Here is a 24,542-nt window from a genome sequence, read left to right on the forward strand (position 1 = left end):
GCATTGTCCAGCTGCTTTCAGCCAAGAGTGATGGGGAGGGGGCACCCTATAGGCGAGGTAGCATCTCAGGTCGCCACCTACCTTGCCTACTCCCATGCACCGGCCATAGGTCCTTCCACCCCAGACAAGGACCCCTACCCCTTGCAGCAGTGAGCGCATTGCTGCTGTGCACCACCTCTTTTGCCTGCCCCGGACCCAGAAAATTGTACAGTTGATGCCAACCACCATTGCTGGTGAGGGTTCTGAGCCAAGCAGATCTTGAAGAGTTGCTGGGGCTTAGTTCTGCTTCATACTGGCTACCAGCATCCCTCTACGGCATGGCCCACCAGAAAATTTCCCAGGAAGATAAAATGACAGGAGAAACAAAGAGGTAAAGGAACCTGTTTAAACTTTTAAAATCTTTGCTCAGCTGCAAGTGTGATACTTGGCTACAGTGCTAGCCAAGAGATGTGTACTAGGAGCATGTTCTATTGAGCATGCCAAAAACTTTCCAAACTAACTTAACCGAAGCATACATACATGAACTGATACTGGTCAACCGAACCATACTGTGCACTCCAGCTAGAAGTATTCTCTGAAGTATCAGGCTAAGTCTGGAGACTGAGATCACTATAATAGGACTGAACCGTATATATCCTGCTAAACCTGGGGATTTCTACATGCAACATTATACTATTGAGACTATATTTACCAGGTATGCAGAAATACATGTGTACAGTCTGCAGTGATTCACTTTGTAATCTCTGCTTTAGATAAAACAAAGGCACCTGTATGTACATCTTTGATATGCATATGAAAAATACAGCACTGCATTGTCCCTTATATTATATTCAGTTACCCAAGAGAGAAAATTCACACTTTGCTTCTTATTTTATTTATTCATTTATTTTTACCCCACTTTTATTCCCCAGTGAGGACCCAAAGGGGCTTACATAGTTCTTCTCTCTTATGTTTATTCTCACAGGAGTCCTGAGAGGTACGTTTGATTGAGAGTGTGGAAAAGTGGGGATTCAAACTAGCATCTCCCAAATCCTAATCCAGTGCTCTAACCATTACACCACACTGGCTGGCATTACCATTGCTGGCTACTCTAAAGAGTTACAGTGACAGCAGCACTTCAAATATGGAGATAATTGTACAAACAAGCAGAGGTTTGTTTAGAACCATATTCAGTAGTCCCTTGTAATATCCCTTTAAAGTCTGTTGTTTGCATAGGATGGGGCATAGTACACCCTGCATCCCTGCTGAATGGTCAATAGCACTCTCAATGCCACTTCCTAGGTAGCCTCAAATAGAACCTTCAGCACTGTGCATTTGAAAACATACGGCTTAATTTCTAAACCGATACTACCTCTTTTTGAAAATCATTGCAAAATTTCAGTTAACAGCAGCATCCAGTTCCAGCCACTGCTTTTGAAATTTATACATTTAACTTCCAAAGAATAAGCTATAACAATTTTTGTTTAATATTCATTAGAGGGGGACCAATATTAATTAGTAAACTAAAGATGCCTCTTCTGGGTTGAGGATCTGGTTTACAAAGAATATACAAATGAAAATAAGGTTGCCTTTTATTAACTTAATGTTTTCATACCCTGGATTCTTTCACTAATGTGGCTTTAAACATTTGAAGCCCTGTTTACAAGGTGGTTCAGAGAGTAGCTTCAAACCATTATATCCCTAATTGAATTCCCCAGGAGCCCAGTAAACTCAAAAGGATAAAAAAAAATCATAACGTTCGTTAAGTCTCCAAACATATCTCACTGTGAAGTTGCATGACCTGCAAGAAGCCGAATTGATGATTACAGCTGAACTGCTCAAACCTCTGCTACTAAGATGGAAATCACACCAAATATTCCCCATTGCAAACACACAAATTAAATCATGCCTACCTTCACTTTTTATCTCTAATTATGGGTAAGAAGGCTTGCACAAAAGACCAATGTATGTCCATACTGATGATAAAAGGCCAAAAAAGAGATATATGTAGCCTCCCTATAAAGAGCCAAGCTACTCCCACATGCAGATTGGATAGGAACTGGTTCAATAAATTCAAAGGAAATGATATTTGTAGTACACAGAAATAAAATAAATATGGCCCCAAATATCAATTCCCTGGGCATCTCTCTAGAAGAAATTTTCATCTAGACTTGCAAAACGGCACACATTTTCTTTCCCTCAGCTAACCTGTTTGTGTATCACTATCCATACCAGACAGATCACGAGAGAAGTCATGGTTAATATCTTAACATGTTCAATAGCTTTACATCCCTGTCAACTTACCTGGTTTATAAGTTATTCCTGGGGGGAAAAGGAAACCTTGCTGAGCTGCAGCAGCCGCTGCCAATGTCCGCTGGTCGTGTGGAAAAATTGGGATCATGAGCGGAGGCATGTGACCCTGAACCTGCTAAACAGAAGACAGTCTTTGATCAGAAATTGCACAGATTTGTCTCGACAGATACTTCTCCAAGCAGTGATAGTGTTCTCGTGTTCAGAGTTCCAATGCATCTTCTCCTTACTATAATTCTTGCCAATTTCACATTATCACTCCAAAGCCCATGCTAACATTTCTTTCCCTCAGAGTCAAAGGTTTAACAGTCAAGGAACAGCTGCACTGTTCCTTGTTTTTCCTTGCTTGGTTTAATTCTTTGCTAGCATTGTTCTATGTAACTAAGGGCTGCTTTTTATTTGCACAATTCAATATTTTCTGAGCTTGCTTTCATTTGTTTTCAATTATTACTGTATGATCATGTACAACTCTTCATATATTTTGAACATTTTTAAGGTTCAGCTATTTTAGCATTAACATAAACTCTGAACAATTAAGTTACAATCATATTAGTAATACAGTATTGTAAGTAATACAGTATTTAAACAAAACTGACAGATCCTCCCTATAAAGGTATTGTCTGTCTAGAACATTTTTAGTTTTAAGCACAGTCACTTGCCTTGGCAACTTTATAGGGATATTTAGAATACATACCAGAATAAGTCCCATTATACAAAATTTCATTCAACATTACATGGATCAAAGAGCAAAAAAAACTTTTACAAATCAGAGCTAAGGAGTATAATAGCAAATAGCTTTAATGGCTCTATAACCAGAAAATAATTTCAGTCCCTTCTTCTGTTAAAAGGTAGTGGTACCAATTGCTGTTTAAAATGAAATTCATGCACTTTTTTTTTTTGCTTTAATTTCAAAAAGAAAGTTGTTTTGCTGGTAAAAATCCATATGTTGACCTATGACATTGTTTAAATAGTACCACATTTTCTTGTCATATCCATGTTCCTCTCTCAACCCCTGATGCAGACCAGAAAGGCTACTGTATGTGTGTGTGTCTATGAGCTAATTTACCAACAAATCTTCTCTGGGGGAAAAGCCCTAAGATGTAGGTTAATAAGGGTCACACAAAATATAAACACTTTACAGTATTTTTCAGAATCCATTTCTCAAGAAAATCAACTTATAATAAAAAGGTCTTTGTGCAATTACTGCCATAGCACTGGGGCGTGAAAGAAACTAGCTTTGAACAGCCATTTCTTTCATTTTAGCTGACTAAGCCTGGTTTTCTGCGTTAGCAACACACACAACGTTGTTAAATTGAAGTTGATCCCCATGTGTCCAGCACTGACTTTGTACAACATGACTGAGTTTGTGGCATGATAATAATTGCTACTGGCTGTGTGAGTAAACAACAAACAAACACAATTATATTGTTTAATGGCAAAGGCAAAACACTACCATATTTAGTCCAAACTGGATAAAACATGTTTTTCAATCACTTGGAATGCTTTCAGAGAAGGTATCAAATCACTGAGACCTCAATCCAAACAATTAATAGATAGATTAGAACAACTTGAAATAATGGAAAGAAACCGAAAACAACAGAATTCTGATGAACTGAAAAACTAAATATGAAGACTAAAGCTCTGGACATCTGTGAAAGTGAAAGAAGCTTGTTCCTTGAATGTAAATGATACATTATCACCATGCATAAGGGCAGAAGAAGTAGATATTTGGGAAGATAATACCAAAATCTACATCCTCACATGACCCACTGACACCTAATTCATGTTGTGAAATAAGAAGAGATCTTTGGACACCATGCTGCCTTCGAACAAGCAGGTTGCTTGTCTATCAACCAATACTGGTTCATCTGCTGCAGCTGTTCTGAAGAAAGCTGACTTTCCCTCAGTTAATTGGTAACATCCAGATTAGATTACTGTCATGTGCTTTACATGGGCTGCCCTTGAAGATAACTAGGAAACTTTAGTTAATATAAACATGTCTCCAATGATCCTTAAAGGGATGTTTTAGGATGATCCCATAAAGCCAGTGCTGTTCCAATGGATTCCAGTCTGTTACTGGGCTCTGCTTAAGGAGCTACTTTTGTACTTTAAACTTCTAAACAGTTTGGGTCCAAGTACTACAGGGATGCAATCACTCATGTCAAACCACCCAGATTCTGAGATCCATGAATGATGCTCCCCTATGAGCCAGCATGAGCTGAGGTTAGGTTAGTTTAAAACTGGGGGAAAGCTTTGTGGCCACTGGCCACAGATAATGAAGCTTTCTCACTCAAGAGGTAATGCTGAATAATTGCAATTTTATTTAATTTTAACTGGTACATCACTTTGAACATCTATGTATGGAAAAACAGTTGACAAATGTTTTAGATAAATGAATGAAGAAATCAAATAAGATCCTTGATGGATAAGACCAACATTCCATCTAGAACAGCATCCTTCTCCCCACAGAAGAAGAGATTGAATTTATACCCCGCCCTTCACTCAGAGTGGCTTACAATCACTTTCCCTTTCTCTCCCCACAACAGACACCCTGTGAGGTAGGTGGGGCTGAGAGAGTTCTCAGCAAACTGCTCTTGAGAGAACAGCTCTGCAAGAACTGTGGCTGAGCCAAGGTTACTCAGCAACTGTGTATGGAGGAGTGGAGGATCAAAGCAGACTCTCCCAGATTAGAATCCACGCACTTAACCACTACAACAAACTGGCTCCCAATCTGGTCAGCAACTGACCAGATATCCTGGAAGACCACAAAGGTGGCACAAAGGCCAAAGCCTCCCCCTGCTGCTGCTTCCCAGCAAAAGAAATTCAGATGGACTACAAATTAATCAGAGGGAGTAAACTTCTGAATATGGAGGGTCCCACTCTATCATGGTAACCAGTCATGGATAGACCTATCCTTTATGGATTTCTCTAATCCCCCCTTTTAAAACTGTGTAAATTAGCAGCTATTACTACTGCTTGCAGCAAGAAACAAGTGATGGAAAGTGTCATGGGAAGAGGTTGGTCATATATTCATTAATTTTCTTGCTTCATTTAGCCTCTCTCCTCAAGGGGTACCCAAAGAACTTACACAATTCTTCTCTCTTCCTGAATATACCATTCATAAATTTCTACTGTGACCCTACTTTCTAGTATTTAGAAAATGTGTGGAAATATTCGATTTGCTTTTTCTACATCATGCATAATTTTATAAACTTCTATCATATCTCCTTAGTTCCAGACTCTTCAGTTTTAGGGGAAGTTTTTCAACATCTTGATAACATTTTGAGTGTCATTTTCTGCATCTCTCCCTTTTTGAGACATAATGACTAGAACCACACAATAATCCAAATACATGCATGGTACAGAACTCTATAATAATATAACTACAGTTACCATTGTATTTTCAATTCATTTCCCAAAAATGCCTATTACAGAATTTGGGGTTTTTTTACTACTACCATGTAGACATTTTCCTTGAGCTGTCTACCATGACCTAAACATTTCTTTCCAGATTAGTCACCATGAGTTCAGACCTCATTACTCTTCATGTAAACTTAGAATTAGGAAATGGGCAATGTTTTTCATGGCTAAACCCTGATTTAGATAATTCATGAACAAATTAAATAGTGCCAGTCCTAATACTGAGACCGTTTTCGCACACAGCTTACCACACAGTCACGTTCCTGTTCTCTCCACAGTGTCCGTCGGATTTCCCACTATTTGCGCCGAAGTTACAGGAAGTGCTGCGGCTTTTGCGTAGAAAACATAAACCGCTAAAACCCAGTTTATGTTTGCTGTGCAAAAGCTGCAGCACTTCCTGTAACTCTGGCAGATAGTGGGAAATCTGACGGACACTGTGGAGAGAACAGGAACATGACCGGGTGGTAAGCTGTGTGCAAAAACGGTATGATTTTAATCCCTTGGGTCCTTCTGCTTACTGTTGTATTGTGAGAGCTGCCTGTTACTCCTATCTTCTGCTTCCTGTTCCTTACATAGTTATGAATAAACAAGACTCCAGTCCAGTGGCACCTTAGAAATCAACAAGATTTTGGGGGGTATGATCTTGTTGGTCTCTAAGGTGCTTGTTCTCTAATCTTGTTGGTCTCTAAGGTGCTACTGGAATGGAAGAAAGCTGTTCTACCGCAGACCAACATGGCTACCCTCTGAAACTACCAATACTCAAGAGACTCTGTTATCTTTTAGCCATTTGTTTGATAACATTCCCAAAGAGCTCCAGCAGGGTTAGCAAGCTTACATACTGCACACAACTCAGGATCAGGTCCAGGATTGGATCACTTGTAGCTAATCTATGGTTAAGTGTTACCAAGTACAACAATATATAATAGCTAGACATTCTGCATCTATGTCAGAACTCTAATGTGAAAGATCTGGGGATAGTTGTATCCCACTCTTAACTTTCCTCCAGGTTTGTGAAATGCACTAAGAATTTCTTTCTGGGTATAAGTAAAGCAAATACCACAGACATAGTTCCTAGTGCTTTTTGCAAACTGATTTAGGTGGATAAGAACAGCCAGGCTCATCAAAGCAGAAAGATGCCCAGAAAGGTTAATTGCTTCTGTGTTCCTTGAGTCTTTCTGAAACTCAAGATACCAAGCAGATGCCAGAGAAAAACTTAAGACTTGCTCCCTTTCTATTCATAAAAGCAGTGTATTGCTACACCATCTCTTTCTTTTTTCCTCTTCTGCTAACTTGATGATGATGCCTTTTTATTTTTGCCATCTGCCCTGGAGCTTCATTAAAGATACATGAATGGACTAACTGGCCTGATATCTTGTGAGGAACAGGTGCTATTGTTTGTCCCTGAAGACTTGCACTAAAGATCTGACTTGGAATACTTGAGAAACAGCATCTGCAGCAGTCAGTCAGAGAGCAACTTGGCAAAGACCTTGCTATGTGCTAATGTGCAAACAGAGTGACACTCAAGGGGACTCATTTTCTCTTTCATGAAGATTTAACTTATTTTTCACATGATTGGAAATATGTATTAAAAACTGAATGATCCTCTTGTTTCCAGCCTGTCGTGAAGCTACAGAATCAAAACTATGTGAATTGCTTTAAAATACTGATCCAAAGATAACAATTGTAGCTGTCTTCTAATTTACTAAACAACTTTTCAAGAAATGTAATCTCATTCTATACGGTATTTTGTGGCAAGTCACAGTTACATATAAGGTGGTGATTTTTTTGTACACCTAGTATTTGAACACTGTTACCAAGCAATACTATGCTGAGTGAAAGCCAAAAGGAACTTGGCTGTTCCAATCACTCATCAGCTGCCAGGCTGTCATTGCTCAGTCCTGTGCATAGTAGGGAAAAAATCCAAGTTTTTTCAAAGGGATTTGGCATAAATGAAATATGGTCAAGAGAACATTTGTTTTACTCTTCTCTGAGCAACACCTCAGTGCTCTGTAGGCATGAAAAAGGACTCTATGTCAGTTGCCCCCCTGGTCCTGAAACAAAAACAAATTGATGTTCAGTTATGTTTCTATTCAGATTGTTTATCTAGGAATTGGACTTCAAACTGGTTTCAGGAGAATGCTGCTCTTTTCCAGCAGAGAACAATAATTTGAATGGCCATGTGAATTCCCTGCTAATATTCCATTGCCCTTTTATTTTCCCAAAGGATAGATACAGAGATGTTTCAGTGAATAAAATCACACTAGATAAAATCAGTGGCAACTAATACTATGTTTGTCATAAGAAGGGAAATGTGTATTTTCTGTGGATAGCCCTTTATAGAACTCCTCAGAAAGCACACCTTTGCCCCTATGTTTCTTTGTCCCTAGGCATCCCTATCCTTTTCTTGTAGAAAGGATAGACAGACAGAAAACAATAAATACACTTTATGAAAGGCTTTGTAATTGTCATAGACACTCCAGTGTGCACATGGAATGAAGCCTTCAAAATTTGTACATATGCAAACTAGTATTTTTTCAGCCAATTAATCCATTAACTGTAAATTAGAGAAGTCAAATGCACACTTTAACAACTTGTTATTAGTTTAAATCCTCAGTGTAGTTAACATGCATTGCTATAATAAGATTAATTTCCTCATAGTGTTAGCCAACTTCACAGCAAAACAGTCATCTGAGTTGCTATAAATAAAGGTCACCAAGATGATGGGATAAGTGGTAACAAAGCTTCTTGGTACCAGTTTTGCTTCTTTCTGTCTTTGCATATTCTCCCATTCCATATTTTTACTACCTGTCTATTATAGAGACCAATTTGTGTCCACACCTTTAGCCATACATGCTGAAAACACAAAAGGCATCTAATACTATTTTAAAACGTTAAAAGAATGAAAAATGATTAATTAAATGACTTCAAATTGTATATGCTTTCAAGAAGCAGTCACTAGGAGGGAATGAAAATCTCTCAGCTATAAAAAAAATTAATAAAACATGTTATGCAAAAGTGAATTTATGGTTCATTTGAAATTAGAGATCTACCACCTTCTCAATCCATACAAATGCATAATCTTGTCAATTAAATATTATTGTTAAGGTCTAGTAGTATGTTAAAATCACTTTAAAGTGCAACTAAGGAAAATTCATGTGTGTTTATTACTCCTTATGGGTCTATTAGTGGGCATTTTATTCAGATTCGTGTTGTAAAATCTGCATAAACTCAGCATATTGTTATCCCCATGTGTGCATTTGTTTGGTTAAAGCATAACAGCAAATCTCGGTTACTACAACTTCTGAAAAAGTCAAGAGGGCTAAGAGAGTCTCACTTTTTAATCAGATCGAAACAGTTCATGACTAAGGGAGTGAAGAGCTGACTATTATGCAAATTCTCACAGCTAGTGGTCACTCAGCCATCACGGAAGACAGAACAAGTCAATTAATTCAGATATTTGGAATGACTAGTGAAGATCTATATGTTTCTTATATCCACTGTGTCCTATTTTCTCAGAAATAAAAGCAAAATATTGAAGTTTGTTTTCATTTAGAGTAAAGATTCAAACAAATTAGTTCTACATTTTAATAATGTTAATTTATGTGACAATTGATTTAGATTTGAGGTAGTTCAACTTCCATCTGACATTAAAAGCTCTCAAACAACATGGGTTTGTTTTCTCTTTAGATTTTTACTGACATAAGGATAATTTTTCCTGTATTATAATTGTAGCACGCACTCACATACAGCATGAAATATGTATGTATTTTAAAAGGTAAAGAGAGTCCCCTGTGCAAGCACCAGTCGTTTTCGACTCTGGAGTGACATTGCTTTCACAATGTTTTCACGGCAGACTTTTTACGGGGTGGTTTGCCATTTTCTTCCCCAGTCATCTACACTTTCCCCCCAGCAAGCTGGGTACTCATTTTACCAACCTCGGAAGGATGGGAAGCTGAGTCAACCTGGAGCTGGCTACGTGAACCAGCTTCTGCTGGGATCGAACTCAGGTTGTGAGCAGAGGGCTCCTACTGCAATACTGCAGCTTTACCACTCTGCGCCTCAGGGCTCTAGGTATGTATTACAAATCTATTTATATGAACATAGTTTGCTCCAAATCCTAGGGATTTCTTTCTGGGGGAATGCAGTGGAATGGAGTTCCAGAAGTTCTTTGTGGTACCCCTATATGTTTCTCCTTCATTTCCCTCTTGAGAGTTTTGGCACCTCTTTTTTCGGGGGGGGGGGGAAGTCCCACCAAACCCTATATGTTTTAACTGTTAGCCACTCTCTAGGAACTAAGGAAGGAGGAGATATTTCCCTGCTATCTAAGATCCTTTAACTCAGGACTAAATCAGGACTAAATCTGGGGCCTTCTGAATGCAAGACATGAGCTATACAGTACCTCTCATCTTTGTCTTGAGTGCTTAAGGGAAATGAGAGAGTAAATCTAACTACATTTTTTTAATATGATTTTACTAACAAATACTAAGGACTTAAATATATTTATGTCTATATCTTAATGATTGTCATTAAGCTTATATCTATGTATGTCCACATAGTACTGAAGCATGCATACTTTACAACACAACATATGCTACTTGGTTGGTACGGGTTGCATCTCTGTAGTTACACTTTAGGCTACTACAGTAAAAAAAATGTGTAAAGGAACGACATGGATTCAGCATATTATCCGATTTATTTCCATATTTAATTTAATTTAATTTTCAATTCATACCCCCACCCTATTCCACAAGCGAGTTCTGGGCGGCTTACAACATTAAAAAACCTTACAGAAATATTAAACAAACCACATCCAGTCTAGATAATATCATAATTAGAGAATTAACAGAAACCATGATCCACATCATTGGCAAAAAGTCATAAACCACATATAGGCTGGTAGTATTCAGCATAACATAAGCACCTAGTTGGTAAGGTGCTAATAAGATGCTGGGGGGAGCGATGACTTCAGGGGACACCTGCCAGATCAATTAAAAGCATGGTGAAAGAGCTCCATCTTACAGGCCCTGCGAAACTTCGATAAGTCCTACAGGGCCCGGATCTCCAGCGGGAGCTCATTCCACCAGGTGGGGGCCTGGACCGAAAAGGCCCTGGCCCTTGCTGAAGCCAGTTGGGCAGGACCAAGGATCACAAGAAGATGTTGTGCAGCTGACCTCAGAGCCTGGGGGGTTCATATGAGAGTCATCCCCCTCTTGGGACCAATGGCATTGGAAACAGAACCCATTAATTTGTATGATCCACTTGGCCCCTTCTTCTACATGTTACAGGATTGCTGTAGGACTCAGCTAGGAAGCAACGGCTTCCACACCTCTCTAACTGGGTGCAAGAAAGCAGTGTTACTAGAGTCAGTAAGGTCTACAGAAGTCTACAGAAGTACCATAGTGCCAGTCCCTCCCCGCATATATGTTTAGAAAAGTAATGCAAAGTTTGCTGCATCCATAATATTGCAACAGCATTTCCATTAAGTCATCTTTGCAACGTAGTGCTATGTAAATTATTACTTTTTTCATAACACTCATGATAGGGGGTTTTTTTCCTTACCATAATGCCACAGTAAATTAAATCTCACTATTGCACTTTTTGTATCATACAAAGGAATCAGCTTGAGTGGGGATTTCAGTCTTCTGGGTCTGGTGCTATAATATTTACATGTGTTCTAACTTAAACTAGAAACCACAAAATTAGGTGCAAGCTGAAGACTACAGTGGGCTTATATGATAAAATGGGCTCTATTTCTCTCCTATGGGTCCATAGGACAGAATGGACTGCATTGTATCCTCTGAGCCCATAGGACAGAATGGAGTCTATTCTGTCCTATGGACCTAGAAGATACAATGTAGTCCACTCTTTCAGATGGCTTCATAAGATGGAATGGACTTCCTGCCACCTGCCAGCAGGAGGGAGCAAAAGGGAGGCTTGCAATGGCTCCCTGCTTCTTACAGCCACCAGCGGAGTGGGTCTACCTGTCAGCTGCTTGCTTTAAGAAGTGGGAGCTACTGGAAGACTCCCTTTCGCTCCCCCCTGCCTTCAAGCAGAAGGGGGTGAAAGGAAAACTTCTAATGGCTACCTTCCTTTCAGCCTGTCTGTCTTCCTGTCATTTTTCTGTCTCCCTGTCTTCCTTCCTTTCATTTTCTTTTATTTCACTCCTTTCTCCCCAGCTTTACCATAACTCTCCCTTCCTTCCTTCCTTCCTTCCTTCCTTCCTTCCTTCCTTCCTTCCTTCCTTCCTTCCTTCCTTCCTTCCTTCCTTCCTTCCTTCCTTCCTTCCTTCCTTCCTTCCTTCCTTCCTTCCTTCCTTCCTCTCATCCTTTCTCTGTTTCTCCCTGTCTTTTTCTTTCATTCTATCTTCCTTCTCATTTTTCTTTCTCTCACTCCTTTCTTCCCCTCTTTTTTAACCTCTTCCTTCTGTTATTTATCTCACTCTTTCTCTATATCTCTGTCTTTTTAATTTCATTCTGTCTACCTTCCTTCCTTTCAATTTTCTTTCTCACACTCCTCCCCATGTTCTTCCTACTCTTTCTCTCATTCTTTCTCTGTCTCTCTCTTTCTTTTTCTTTCATTCTGTATGTCTGTCTTCCTTCCTTCCTGCCACCTACACATTAATCACACACATTCCAATGTTTTTCTATGGCCTGTTGTATTTCTTCCTACAATGTTTTTTACTGCTGGAATGTAATGAGATAAGAACTCAATATCCCTTTCTTAAATCTATTCTTAACTTCTTAACTCTATTTTTATTGATGGTACCTGTGATGAAATGGCACCAAAGTTAAAGCTGAATTTCAACCTTGTAAGTGCTCAAAAGTTTATATATTTATTTACTTTATTTATAGCCTGCCTTTCTCTCTGAAAATCAAGGTGGATTACACAACATGAAACAAAGTAATTAAGTAGCATGAGACATCCAATAAATCATGCAATGGGGCTACTATCGTTCTATTGCTTCTATTGACTCTAACTTTGTTCTATTGCTTCAGACCAACATGACTATCCACCTGGATCTAGGATTACAAAAGTTAGAAAACAGTGTAACAAGAAAAAAGGTACCAGACATGATACAGTATATCATAAAAGATGCAGAAAATTGAATTACCAAAGTACAAGACAGTGCAGTAAGAACAGGATAAACACCCAATAAACCTTGAAAAAGATTACAGTACTGCTCCTTTTTATCCTCCTGAACCATACCTTTGTACTACAGCTCTGTCCCCTTAACCTAAAACTACCTTTATAGACAGGCAAAGGTTACAGGATATGACTATCTAGTTTTTAGTCCTTTTTGTTAGTCTTTAAAGGGCTACTGAACTCTTTTCTACTGCTACACACAGACTTAACATGGTTACCCATCTTTATCCATCTCGTTTTCAGTCTGTCATGCTGGCAGTATGTAGGGTTGCCAAGTCCAATTCAAGAAATATCTGGGGACTTTGGGGGTGGAGCCAGGAGACATCAGGGCGGAGCCAGGAACAAGGGTGTGACAAGCGTAATTGAACTCCAAGGGAGTTCTGGCCATCACATTTAAAGGGACCGCACACCTTTTTAAATGTCTTCCTTCCATAGGAAATAATGAAGGATAAGGGCACCTTCTTTGGGGCTCATAGAATTGGACCCCATGGTCCAATCGTTTTGAAACTTGGCAGATACTTTGGAGAGAGTCAATAGATACTATACTGAAAATTTGGTGCCTCTACCTCAAAAAACAGCACCCCCAGAGCCCCCAAAACCTCCAGATCAATTCCCCATTATACCCTATGAGAATCGATCTCCACATAGAGAATAATGAAGTACTCAGCAGACTTCCCCCCCCCCCCCACAATTTCTGGCAACACTGAAGGGAGATCGGCCTCTCTACTCACGAGTTGCTGCCAACTTTTTCAAAGTAGCACAGACACCCCATCCCAAGAGGAAGCCTTTCAATCAGCGACTGAAGCCTCCGGAGGTAGAAACGCACATGGTCCTCTGGGGGCGGAGCTCCCCCCCTCCGCCGGTCAGACTCCTCAAGGAGACGCCTGTAGCAGCCGGAGAGGATGAAAGGACTACGAGTCCCAGCATGCAACTCGCGAAGGGAGGCCGCGCCGTTTCCCCCCCACCCCTCCCGCTTTCACGTTTTTGTAGATCGGGGGAAAAGGCTGCTAATTCAGGGGTCCCCCGGCAGGGCAGGGGGGTTGGGAAGCCTAGCAGTATGTCATTTCATATGTGGACGGGTTTGGCCAACAAATACAGACCCTTTCATAGTAATTGTTACTAGATAGAAAGTAGAGGTCACATGGGCTACATAGAAAAATATATGTGCTTTGTGGAGGGAGAAGAAAATTTGGAATATCTGTGAATTCTTTTGGTGAGAGAAGAGACTCACACCCCAAGGAAAGATGACAAATTAAAAGACTGGGAAAGAGAGAGAAACAAACATAGCCTGAACTTTAAGAATATTCTGTCTGTTTCTTAATTGACCTTCAAAGTGAAATAAGTTTTGTATTTTTGGAAGCTGCCTGTACTAGTCATTTTATTTTGCTTTGATCATATGTTAGTCAATTTTTGCTATATGTTTTTTTCTCTTTGTATACTATGCCTCTTTATGCAAGTAAAAGTTCCCTTCTCCTCCCTTTCCTGAAATATGGTGGTCTCCTGTACTCACACAGAAACCTAATCAGCTCCCGTTTACTAGGGAACAAACAGGAGACAAGTGAGATGTCTGCCTGGATCTGAATTACCGTAGTGAGATTTCCATGGTTTCTCTTACATACATTTGTATGAAGATTCTTAATGTAAAGAAAAGAAAAGAAGAGAAAATGTGGGGGTGGAGAGAGATATTGTGTGCCTATTTAACCCATTTTCACTATATTTTATTGTATTCTTTTTTTCTAATGGCAAACTAGAATGATGTTTACATGTTTAAAAGTAAATTAGGTGGACAAGAATATCACTATCCAATGTATTTCTCTTTTAGCTGTATTGACATACTCAAATAAGGGATATTGGCTGTTTATCTCATTACAGATACTAAACCCATCTTCCACTATATTTCAATGTATTTTTCTTCTAATGGCAAACTATATGTATGTTACATGTTAAAAGATAAATAAGTTGGATCGGAAAAGTGTCTGAGAAAGAAATGCCCTCATTTTGGCCTTCTCACATTTTGGCATGTTACTGTTTTATTGGTTTCTCACACTCATGCTACCCAGATCAAGGGTTTGCTCAATTTGTTAATTTTGCTATTCTGTCATTGGATTTCAAATTTGTACCATTTTGCATTCTAAACCACTGCCTACCAGCTATACGTAGCTCTGCTCACTGCACCTGATTCCTTGTCTGAAGAAGTGTGAATGCACACGAAAGCTTACATCCTGAATAAAACTTTGTTGGTCTTAAAGGTGATACTTGACTCCTACTTTGTTTTACTACTTCAGACTAACACCTGGATCTGTAATATTTGAAAACAGTGAAGGCTTTGTTTTGTTCCATTTTGAAATAAATGTAAACATTTTTAAGGAGGTTATATAGCAGGCTGAACCAGGGCTCTTGACAAAGAGATGACATGATCGTCAAGCTCAAGGTTCCTACACCCCAATTTTGGGAGAAGAGTCTCCAGGTCCAGAGAAGTCAGCAAGTACCTAATAATAGAGGGACACTGGATTATAATATTGTTTTGTAGTGCTTGGGACTTATTTTTCAAATTATTTATCTCTACCTGCAGGATGGTGTTACTGAATTATGTAATATTCCTATGTGTATGCATGAAGTGTACACCATATTCACTATATGTTCACTATATATGTTGTAATTATTAACCACTACACAAAAATGATAGAGGTTTAAAGGTGAGACTACATTGCACGTAGTAGAACAAGATACCAGTGGGTCCTATTTCACCATAGTGTCCATAATGCTGTTTCATCATTTGTAAATCATTTATAGCTGTTTCTCATACACAGTAAAAAATATTCTCCTTTAATTGCACCTGACCAAACAGCAAGAAAGGTCTACTTCCTGTGCAACTAACTGTACTAACGGCAGTTCCATGATGAAATATATAGTCACATCTATATAGAATTATCAGTCAGTTACAATGAACCTTTGTCCAGCTGTGACTATTTCACCACTACAACCGGGCCTTATCTGCTCAAGAAATGTCTGTTTTAACTGACAGGTAGGAGATTAAATCTACAGCTGCTGAAACACAATCTCCACTGTTAGATAGACTTTCACTGAAAAGTACTATAAACACATAATTTGTTTATGTTGTACCAGCAATCTTTGACAAAGCAGAATTTCTAGCTGAGACAAATGTGGTTAAACCCATTTATTGTATTATTTCTGCTACACAGAAACTAGACAAGGCAAAAAGCTCTGGCTGTCTAAAAGAATCAAGAATAGATGACTTCTTGCTATACATGCTGCCTCCAGAGAAATATCCATTGCTATTTCTTAAGCATAAGGTTTAATTATTCTTACAATTTCCTACAGTAATATTTGTTTTGTTTTACCTGGAAGAAGTGACATTTTAACAAATCAGCTATTCTTCCCCTAACTAGAAATGTAAGTACTATTTTACCCACCAAAATATTTTTATACATTTTTTAAAATATACGTGACACATATTTTCCCACATTGGCCTGGAAACTGTGACATCAACAGATGGCTGAAGTCCTGACAGCTATCTAGAATAAGCTCCTGTCTGGAAATCTGAATGGGTAATGCTCCATAGTATGACAGAGATAAAAGTTTTCCCTGTTCATGAAACAGCTTTTTGATCTTTTACCATAGTGCACACCCTGCTTTCCATGCACACATTCCTGTTATTACCAGGTTTTGGGGGTTTTTTGTTTTCTTTTTTGTAGAAAAAGCCCAGCAGGAGCTCCCCCATGCCTGCCACAGTGGGCACGTTTGGGAAGGCTGAAGTAATCAGGGAGGCTAAATGCCTCCCCATGCATTCCCCAGTGTGCCAGCTGACCAGCCCAGGTGGAGATCCACTCCTGTGCACTCCTGCCCCCCCAAACCCTGGTTATTATACAAGGGCAACAGCATTTTTAAGAGCCAGAGTGGTGTAATGGTCAAGACCCAGGTTGGAGACCCAGGTTCAAATTCCCATGTGCAGTATGGAAGCTTGCTGGTTGACCTGGAGCCAGTCACACTCTCTCAGCCTAACATAAGAAGAGCTATAATCTGGATCAGAACAATAATCCATCTAATCCACCATCCTGTCCCACACAGTGGCCAACCAGTTCCTCTAGACAGCCAATACCAGGGCATAGCGGCCCAGGCCCATAGCTCCAGGGAGGGCCACTCTATTAACTCCCCCTCCCTCTGTAGGTCCCCTCCATTGGAGGGCCTCCAGGGCTGCTGCTACTCAGAGGGCTGCATGAGAAATCCCCAATGTGAGCCAAGGCAACATAGAGCTGGCCTGGAGTGGGTTCAGCGGGGTGAAACTGACCAGCTGCACAGCTTCAGGCTTCTGCACCTTGGCTCACACAGCTTCAGTCTGGGACCTACATATCTACATGACCGCCTCTCCCACTATGTCCCTCAAAGAGCTTTATGTTCATTGGATCAACAGCTGCTGGTGGTCCCCGACCCAAAGGACATCTATTTAGCCTTAACCAGAACTCAAGCTTTTTCAGCTCTGGCTCCAACCTGGTAGAACAGTATCCCTGGTGGAGATCGGGGTCCTGCAGCATATGCTTCAATTCTACAGGGACTGTAAAATGGAGATGTTCTGCCAGGCTTTTGGCTGAGGTGATGGATTCTCATTATACTGACCACTCCTGCTTCCCACCCCACCCCTGAAGTGATATGTTCAGGGTCTGTCAGGGGAGAATGCCCCCCATCCATTGTTCAGTCTGGGGTTTATTTGCACAAATCCACAGGAACACTGCATGCCTATGTCTATGGGCCATCTTGGATTTGATTTTCTGTAAAATTTATTGAAAGTTGTATTGTTTTTACTGTTTTATCTGCACTTTAATTGTTGTATGCTATCCTGACCTCTGCATGCAGGGAAGGGTGGGGTAAAAGTCTAAGTTAAAGCTACCAGGCTAAACATAACAAGGACAGATTACCTCAATGTATGATTTTGTTTGTTTGTTTTAATGGTTATGTATGTTGTTGTTCAGTCACACAGTCAAGTCCGACTCTTTGTGACCCCATGGACAAAGTCACGCCAGGCTCTCCTGTCTTCCACCATCCTTCGAAGTCTTCTTACGTTTGTGTTAGTTACATCAGTAATGCTGTCCAGCCATCTCAAATTTTGCCGTTCCCTTCTTTTTTTGCCTTCTGTCTTTCCCAGCATCAGGATCTTCTCCAGTGAATGCTCCCTTCTTATTTGGTAGCCAAAGTATTTGAACTTCAGCATCTGACCTTCCATGGAACACTCAAGGTTGATTTCCCTTAGGACTGACTAATTTGATCTTCTTGCAGTCCAAGGGACTCTCAAGATTCTTCTCCAGCACTACAGCTGAAAAGCATCTATTCTTCTGTGCTCGGCGTTCCTTATGGCCCAACTCCCAGTCATACATTATTACTGGGAATACCATCACTTTGACTATATGGACTTTTGTTGGCAGGGTGATGTCTCTACTTTTTATTATACTGCCTAGGTTCGCCATAGCTGTCCTCCCAAGGAGCAAATGTCTTTTAATTTCATGGCTGCAGTCACCATCTGCAGTGATCTTGGATCCCAGAAATGTGAAGTCTGTCAGTCTGTCTGTCTGTCTGTATGTATGGTCAAATAATTATTTTGCATCCTGCCTATTTTCTTTACATAAGGACATAAGAACATAAGAGAAGCCATGTTGGATCAGGCCAATGGCCCATCCAGTCCAACACTCTGTGTCACACAGTGGCCAAAAAGACCCCAGGTGCCATCAGGAGGCCCACCAGTGGGGCCAGGGCACTAGAAGCCCTTCCACTGTGCCACCCCAAGCACCAAGAATACAGAGCATTACTGCCCCAGACAGAGAGTTCCAACAATACGCTGTGGCTAATAGCCACTGATGGACCTCTGCTCCATATGCTTATCCAATTAGTAAACTGCTTGTGTCATTTTGCGTCACATGCCATTGTTGATATGCAATTTATTAAACATTTTTACACAATTATCAGAAAACCAGTTGTCCATTTACTATCAAACTTTGTTAGCATAATCAGGAAAAAGAATGAATGGAGTTTCATCCGAAGCAGGGACAAACTATAAAAGAATCAACCTTTCAACCTGAATTAGAGTTGCCAACCAGAGTTCGCTACTATCTCTAGCTCTAATTTAACGGTACTTGAAGTTATGGGATACTTTTACCAACTTCCATTTTACTTCCAGGGATTAACATATATTAAAAAGAACTACTTTACAAATTGTCACTAAAAACAGAACATAACTGAGAGGCATGATCAGGGGTTTTTTAAGCAGGAATGCACAGGAATGCAGTTTCAGCTGGCTTGGTGTCAAGAGGTGTGGCCTAATATTCAAATTAACAAAGAAGGAGTCAAGTTTAAGACCAACCAAGTTTTATTTAGAACGTAAGCTTTCATGTGCTCTCTAAGCACACTTCATCAGATGAGGGGATCAGGTATTGTGGCTGGAATTCATGCAGTTTGTTGATTGAGAGGGCAAACTAACTGATCACATGGTCACATAAAACAGTGGCTTGACCATTTGGTCTGGATAGCCATAAAAGGTAATAAAATTCTCTGCCAAATGGTGTTTCTGCAAATCTAGGTAAATCACAAAAGGACATGTATATCCTAGTTGTAGTCCACCCAAACTACTTATCAACATCAATCTATACATTATAAACATCATTCTAGTCTGCCATTCCTGACAGTTCCTGAGAACTGTCCATATTTCACCTTGAAAAACCTCACCCCTTGTACGGCAACCTCCCGTTACTGGAAGTCCCGAATGATGAATGAGGAAGGGTGCAGTCAGGGTCCCTCCAGTGTGCACAACTGTCTGAGGGTCTGGGCCAAGATGACTGCATAGGTGGCCCTGAGTAAATCTCAATTTTGCATGGAACACCCTGTATTTAAGTTTTTCCAGGGAAGGCATAGAAAGTTGGCATAGCTGGCCAGCTGATGCCATGAGGGAGTGCAGTTCCTCAACGAGGATGACCACATGGCGTTGGCCAAATTGTCACCTATTTGCTCCCCCAATGACTGGCGGGTCAACTTAGTTCAGCGAACCTGCACCAGATGGCCTGTCTTTCCGCACCGGTGGCAGACAATATCCTGGAACTTGCAGGAGCAGCGCTCGTGGGGCTCCCTGCAGCTGGAACACTTTCGGGCAGGCGCCATTTCCGTAGCATGTGGCAGCTGGCACTTTGCGGCCACGTGGTGAGGTTTGAGGGCGGTGTCACCATTGGAGTCCTCAGACACAGATGCAGCAGTGGCCTTATGCATCCTGGTCGCGGGTTGCTCCTTTCTAGATCTTTCGTAAGTGGAGACCTCCCTGAGCGCCTTTGTTAGCATGAAAACCTCGTGGCTCGCCAGCTTACATTGCAACTTCTTGTCCCAGAGGCCAGTCACAAAGCGATCGAGTAGGGCTTCCTTGAGGTTCAAGAACGCACAATTTAGGGCCAGCCAGCAAAGCTCAGCAACGAAGTCGGCTGCGGTCTCCCCTAACCTCTAGATTTTGCTTGTGGAAGTCGAGTCGGTGGGTTGTGTGAGTTGGCTGGAGGGAGAAGTGGTTGGATCCTTCTCCACCAGCGTTTTGTATGTTGCCTCTTTGAGCGTGGTGGGTGAGATGAGGCCCTCTGCCAACTTCAAAGTGGCCATGCCACAGATGCTGAGCAGGAGAGACTTCTGCTGGTCCTTGTCATAATCCTATGATACTGGATGAAGTAGTTCAGCCAGTTCTCCCAGGAATCCCACATGTCTGGGTGAGCTGGGTCGAATTCTGGGATGTACCCATGTGGTCCAGGAGCAGCGGCGATGACAGGGCTGGGTGGCAGTGTCCGTTGTATGGTGGCGCTGGAGCTCAGTGCGCTGGATGGTGCCGGTTGGTCCTGGGCATCACTCATCTGGATCCCACCCTCATCGCCACTATAATACAGTGGGTTCAACACAAGGAAGAAGTGAGGTGGTAGTGATAATACCTCCTTATTCTGCACAGCATAGTATAGGGCTGCACTCTTAAGACTTGAGAACTGGGCCAACGGGGCCAACTATATACAACTCAGGGTTCCCGTGCAACCACATTATTGAATCATTGAAACCCCCTCAGCAAGGGGCCCCCTTGATTGGAGCAGGGCAGCAGGGATTTGGATCCTACTGCCCATTGTTCACAAGTCCCCAAGCTCTGTCCTTCAGGCTCCAATGAGCCAGGCAGGAACACCATTGATATCTATACTTTAGTCCACATACACAACACATTTTGTCTCCTAAGAATTCTTCAGGTTTACACCAGAAGAAATAAAATTAAAACAGTAATTGAGTGAAGCATTAAGTATTCAGAATCACACACACACACATACACACACAAATATGAACAGACTGCAACTGGGACAGAAAGGTCAAGCAGATCACTGAACCTCTGCAAATTTACTTCTGAACTGACAGCAGCATCAGCCTCTAAAAACCAAACTTTAAATTTATTTTATCTGTGCCATGTGGCTACAAAATTCCCTGTTTACTTGCTTTATTAAAGTACACAGTCCTTGTTTGGTAAAAAGGGTTGCCAATTCTGCACTGGGAAATTCCTGGATATTTGGGGGTGGAGTCTGAGGAGAGCAGAGTTTGGGAAGTGGAGGGACCTCAGCAAGGTATAATGCCATATAGTCCACCCCTCCAAAGCAGATGTAGCCAAGACTCTCCTGAAGGGGCTGGATTGCTGTGCAGGCAGGGGAGGGATTGAGGAGGTCCCCCTCCCCTTGTTCCAGCAGGAGAATGGCAGGAGCCTTAGGCGACCGCGCTGGCTGGTCCTGCATCATCTGGGGAGGCCAACCTGTCTGGTCAGTTCAAATTTTGGCGGGCACCATGCAATGGTGACATGGAGCCTGCCCAAGGTAAATTAAAGCCGTGCTGCTGGTGGGTTTAGCAGTGCAATTTTGTGGGATCTCCACACACCCTCTCCTTTTTTAGGTTTTGGTATTTTTTCTGTCACAGCTGGCAGTTTTTCCATATTGGGGTGGATCCATTCAGAGGAGACGGGCCTACATGCCCACCTCCTCCCTTTATGGGATTCTGGGTGTGAGCCACCATGCAGGTGGCCCAGCTTGGGAGCCATACCCAGGCAAGTGGGTACCACTCAGAGGCATCTGCCCACGTGTTACCAATGATATTTGGCACACCCAGGTTTTCCCAAGCAAGCGGGCTGTGGGACAGCTTGATTGAACAGCAGGCAGGTCATTTGATCTCCTTGGATCCACCCCTATGCTTTGCCAATGCTTCCTGGTTTTGTAATCAATAAAAACTGCGGACTGATTTTATTCCAAAAAAAGATGTGTGGCAGTGTTTTTGTGGATCTCCATAAGACCTCTCCTTACTAAGCCATGTGCCTGCAATCATTTTTTCTAGGGGGGAACTGATCTCTTTTGTTTGGAGATCTGCCGTAATTCCAGGAAATCTTCAGGCATCACTTGGGGGGACTTGTGCAGCCCAGTTCTTTTTACATTCATTCAGAAGTAAATGCCATAGACTTTCCTTTATTGGAGAACAAAAAGAACAATGCTTTTATTGGCTTGAGAGCACATATATATTGTGTGGAATTTTATTTTTATTATACTGTATTTCAGATCACAGCAGTCTGAATCTACTGAATCAGACTGTTAGCTTATCAGGGTCAGTACTGACTACTCTGACTGTCAGCAGTTCTCCAGGGTCTCAGGCAGAGTTCTTTCACATCATATGCCATCTGATTCTTTCAATTGGAGATGTCAGGGACTGGACTTGGGACCTTCTGCATGCAAGGCAGGTGCTCTCCCACTGAGATACAATCCCTTGATAATGAACACATGAAGCTGCATTATATTGAGTTGGCCTGCTGGTCTAACAAAATCAGTGTTGTGTACTCTGATGGGCAGTGGTTCTCCGTGGTCTCAGGCAGCAATCATTCACATCACCTACTGGTGGTTCCTTTTGAGTGGAGGTGATAGAGGCTGAATTTGGGACCTTCTGCATGCTCCACCAATGAGCCATGGTCCCTTCATTATTAATGAAGTATATTGATCTTGCTGACAGGTAGTCATGTAGGAAGAGGTGTGGAAACACTGGGCCTGACCCTCCCACTAAACCCAATGGTGTGGATCCTTCCTCTCCACTGAGCAAAGCCTACTTGGTTGCTAATATCTTTCTCCCACACTGCTGCCTTTCCCTTTGGCTCAAGACTGGTGCCCTCCCCCAGCTGCGTGGGTCTTGAGAGGTTTTAGCTTGATTAATGTATCAAAACTAGGATTAGAAATTGGCTAGATACAGATCACCTGGGGAACTTAATGAAAATTCAACTGCATATGTCTAATGGGAATAATAATAGTAATGTTGACACTGTTTCCAATTTCTGGAAAACAGAGAAAAGAAGAAGAGAGAAGCTTACTTAAAATACTTTCTGTAATGAAATTAGACATGATTGTTTTTACTTATGTTTAAATCATTCTTAAAATATAATTTAAAAGAATTCATTCTGATATTTTTATAAATGAAACCTTAAAAGCAAATATAAGTAAGTTGTAAACAAATTATATGCATTGTAATACAAATAATAGTTTATATTTTATGTTTGCAAGTTTTGTAAGTTTCTAAACTGAAATATTTTTAATTAAAATTAAAAAAAGGCTTGTTCAGAACTTTTATGCTAGTTTCTCCTTTGGCTCACAACATGCAATAGCTTAGAGGGAACATTGGCAAGGAGGCACCTACTTCGGGGTCTGTAAAACTGAGTCCCTTTGTTCAATCTGCTTGAAACTTAGGGAGACTTTCAATTTCAGGAATAATATGTAATGAGCAAACTTGGTATCACTGTCTTTACAAACAGCTGCCCCAGACTGTTGAATTGGTTCCCCACTGAAAATAATGGCCCTAAAATTCCAGTACTTGAAAAACCACTTAGATTTGAATCCTGAACCAGTAACATCCTATCCCAAAATCTATAATCACAGGGTTTTTTTAAAAAAAAATCTTGGATCTGAAATTAAAATGAATTTTTTCTCAAAGCACACTCTGATAAATAGCTTTATTTGGGGGGGGGGGGTAACCAAATAATACAAAACAGATCTAGCATAGAATATAATCACTTAATGAAATATTTGTTCATAGTATGCTATTACTAACTGAGGGAAACAGATCGGGAAAATGTTAAGCTTCTTGCAAGGATTCCTGGACATCCCAGGGCCACTATGGACTAATTCAGTACAGAGCAGTCTTGTTTTGTTATTTTATCTTCATATCATTAATTTCTACAATGTTACTGCTTTGCCCTATAATAGAAGGGCCTATCTTCACTTTCCAAAGTCAATTCCCATTCCTCAGAACTGAAAGGGTTTTCCTACAAAGACATTCCTTGACATTTTCACCTTTTCTCCACCTCTCTTATTGTGTCTTTTTTCAAGTTTTCAGTTTTTTCTGTCCATCTTATTTAGATTCAAGCCCTCCAGGCCAAGAAGGCAAGGAAGACAAAGCAAACATTTAATGAAGGCAAAGTGAAAGCACAGATGAGATGGTCTGTGGGAGAAAGAGGATGGGTGTGAAGAAAAAGCAAGTGAAAATGTTGGCAAGGACAAAAAGAACAGGTTATCCACAGTTAAGAGGATTCAAACCCCTTTAGCAACAACACAATTTCTAATTGTTCTTTTATAAAGTAGTAGTATTAATCGTTATAAACCTTGCTTAAA

At 40.9% G+C, this 24,542-nt stretch overlaps 1 protein-coding gene across 18 annotated transcripts in view; it reads right to left on the reverse strand.

Annotated features, from left to right (window-relative positions):
* SOX6 (SRY-box transcription factor 6) overlaps positions 1-24,542 on the reverse strand; it is an 841,142-nt gene that overhangs the window by 188,857 nt on the left and 627,743 nt on the right. For 15 of the 18 annotated variants that reach the window (XM_060261709.1, XM_060261715.1, XM_060261714.1 and 12 more), the window contains one exon: positions 2,284-2,407. In XM_060261709.1, the coding sequence (XP_060117692.1) occupies positions 2,284-2,407 (124 nt within the window). The remainder of the gene's footprint in view (positions 1-2,283; positions 2,408-24,542) is intronic. The other 3 variants (XM_060261700.1, XM_060261704.1, XM_060261701.1) reach the window with 1 other exon arrangement.

The sequence above is a fragment of the Heteronotia binoei genome, chromosome 21 (assembly GCF_032191835.1).
Source record: "Heteronotia binoei isolate CCM8104 ecotype False Entrance Well chromosome 21, APGP_CSIRO_Hbin_v1, whole genome shotgun sequence".
Classification (NCBI taxonomy): domain Eukaryota; kingdom Metazoa; phylum Chordata; class Lepidosauria; order Squamata; family Gekkonidae; genus Heteronotia; species Heteronotia binoei.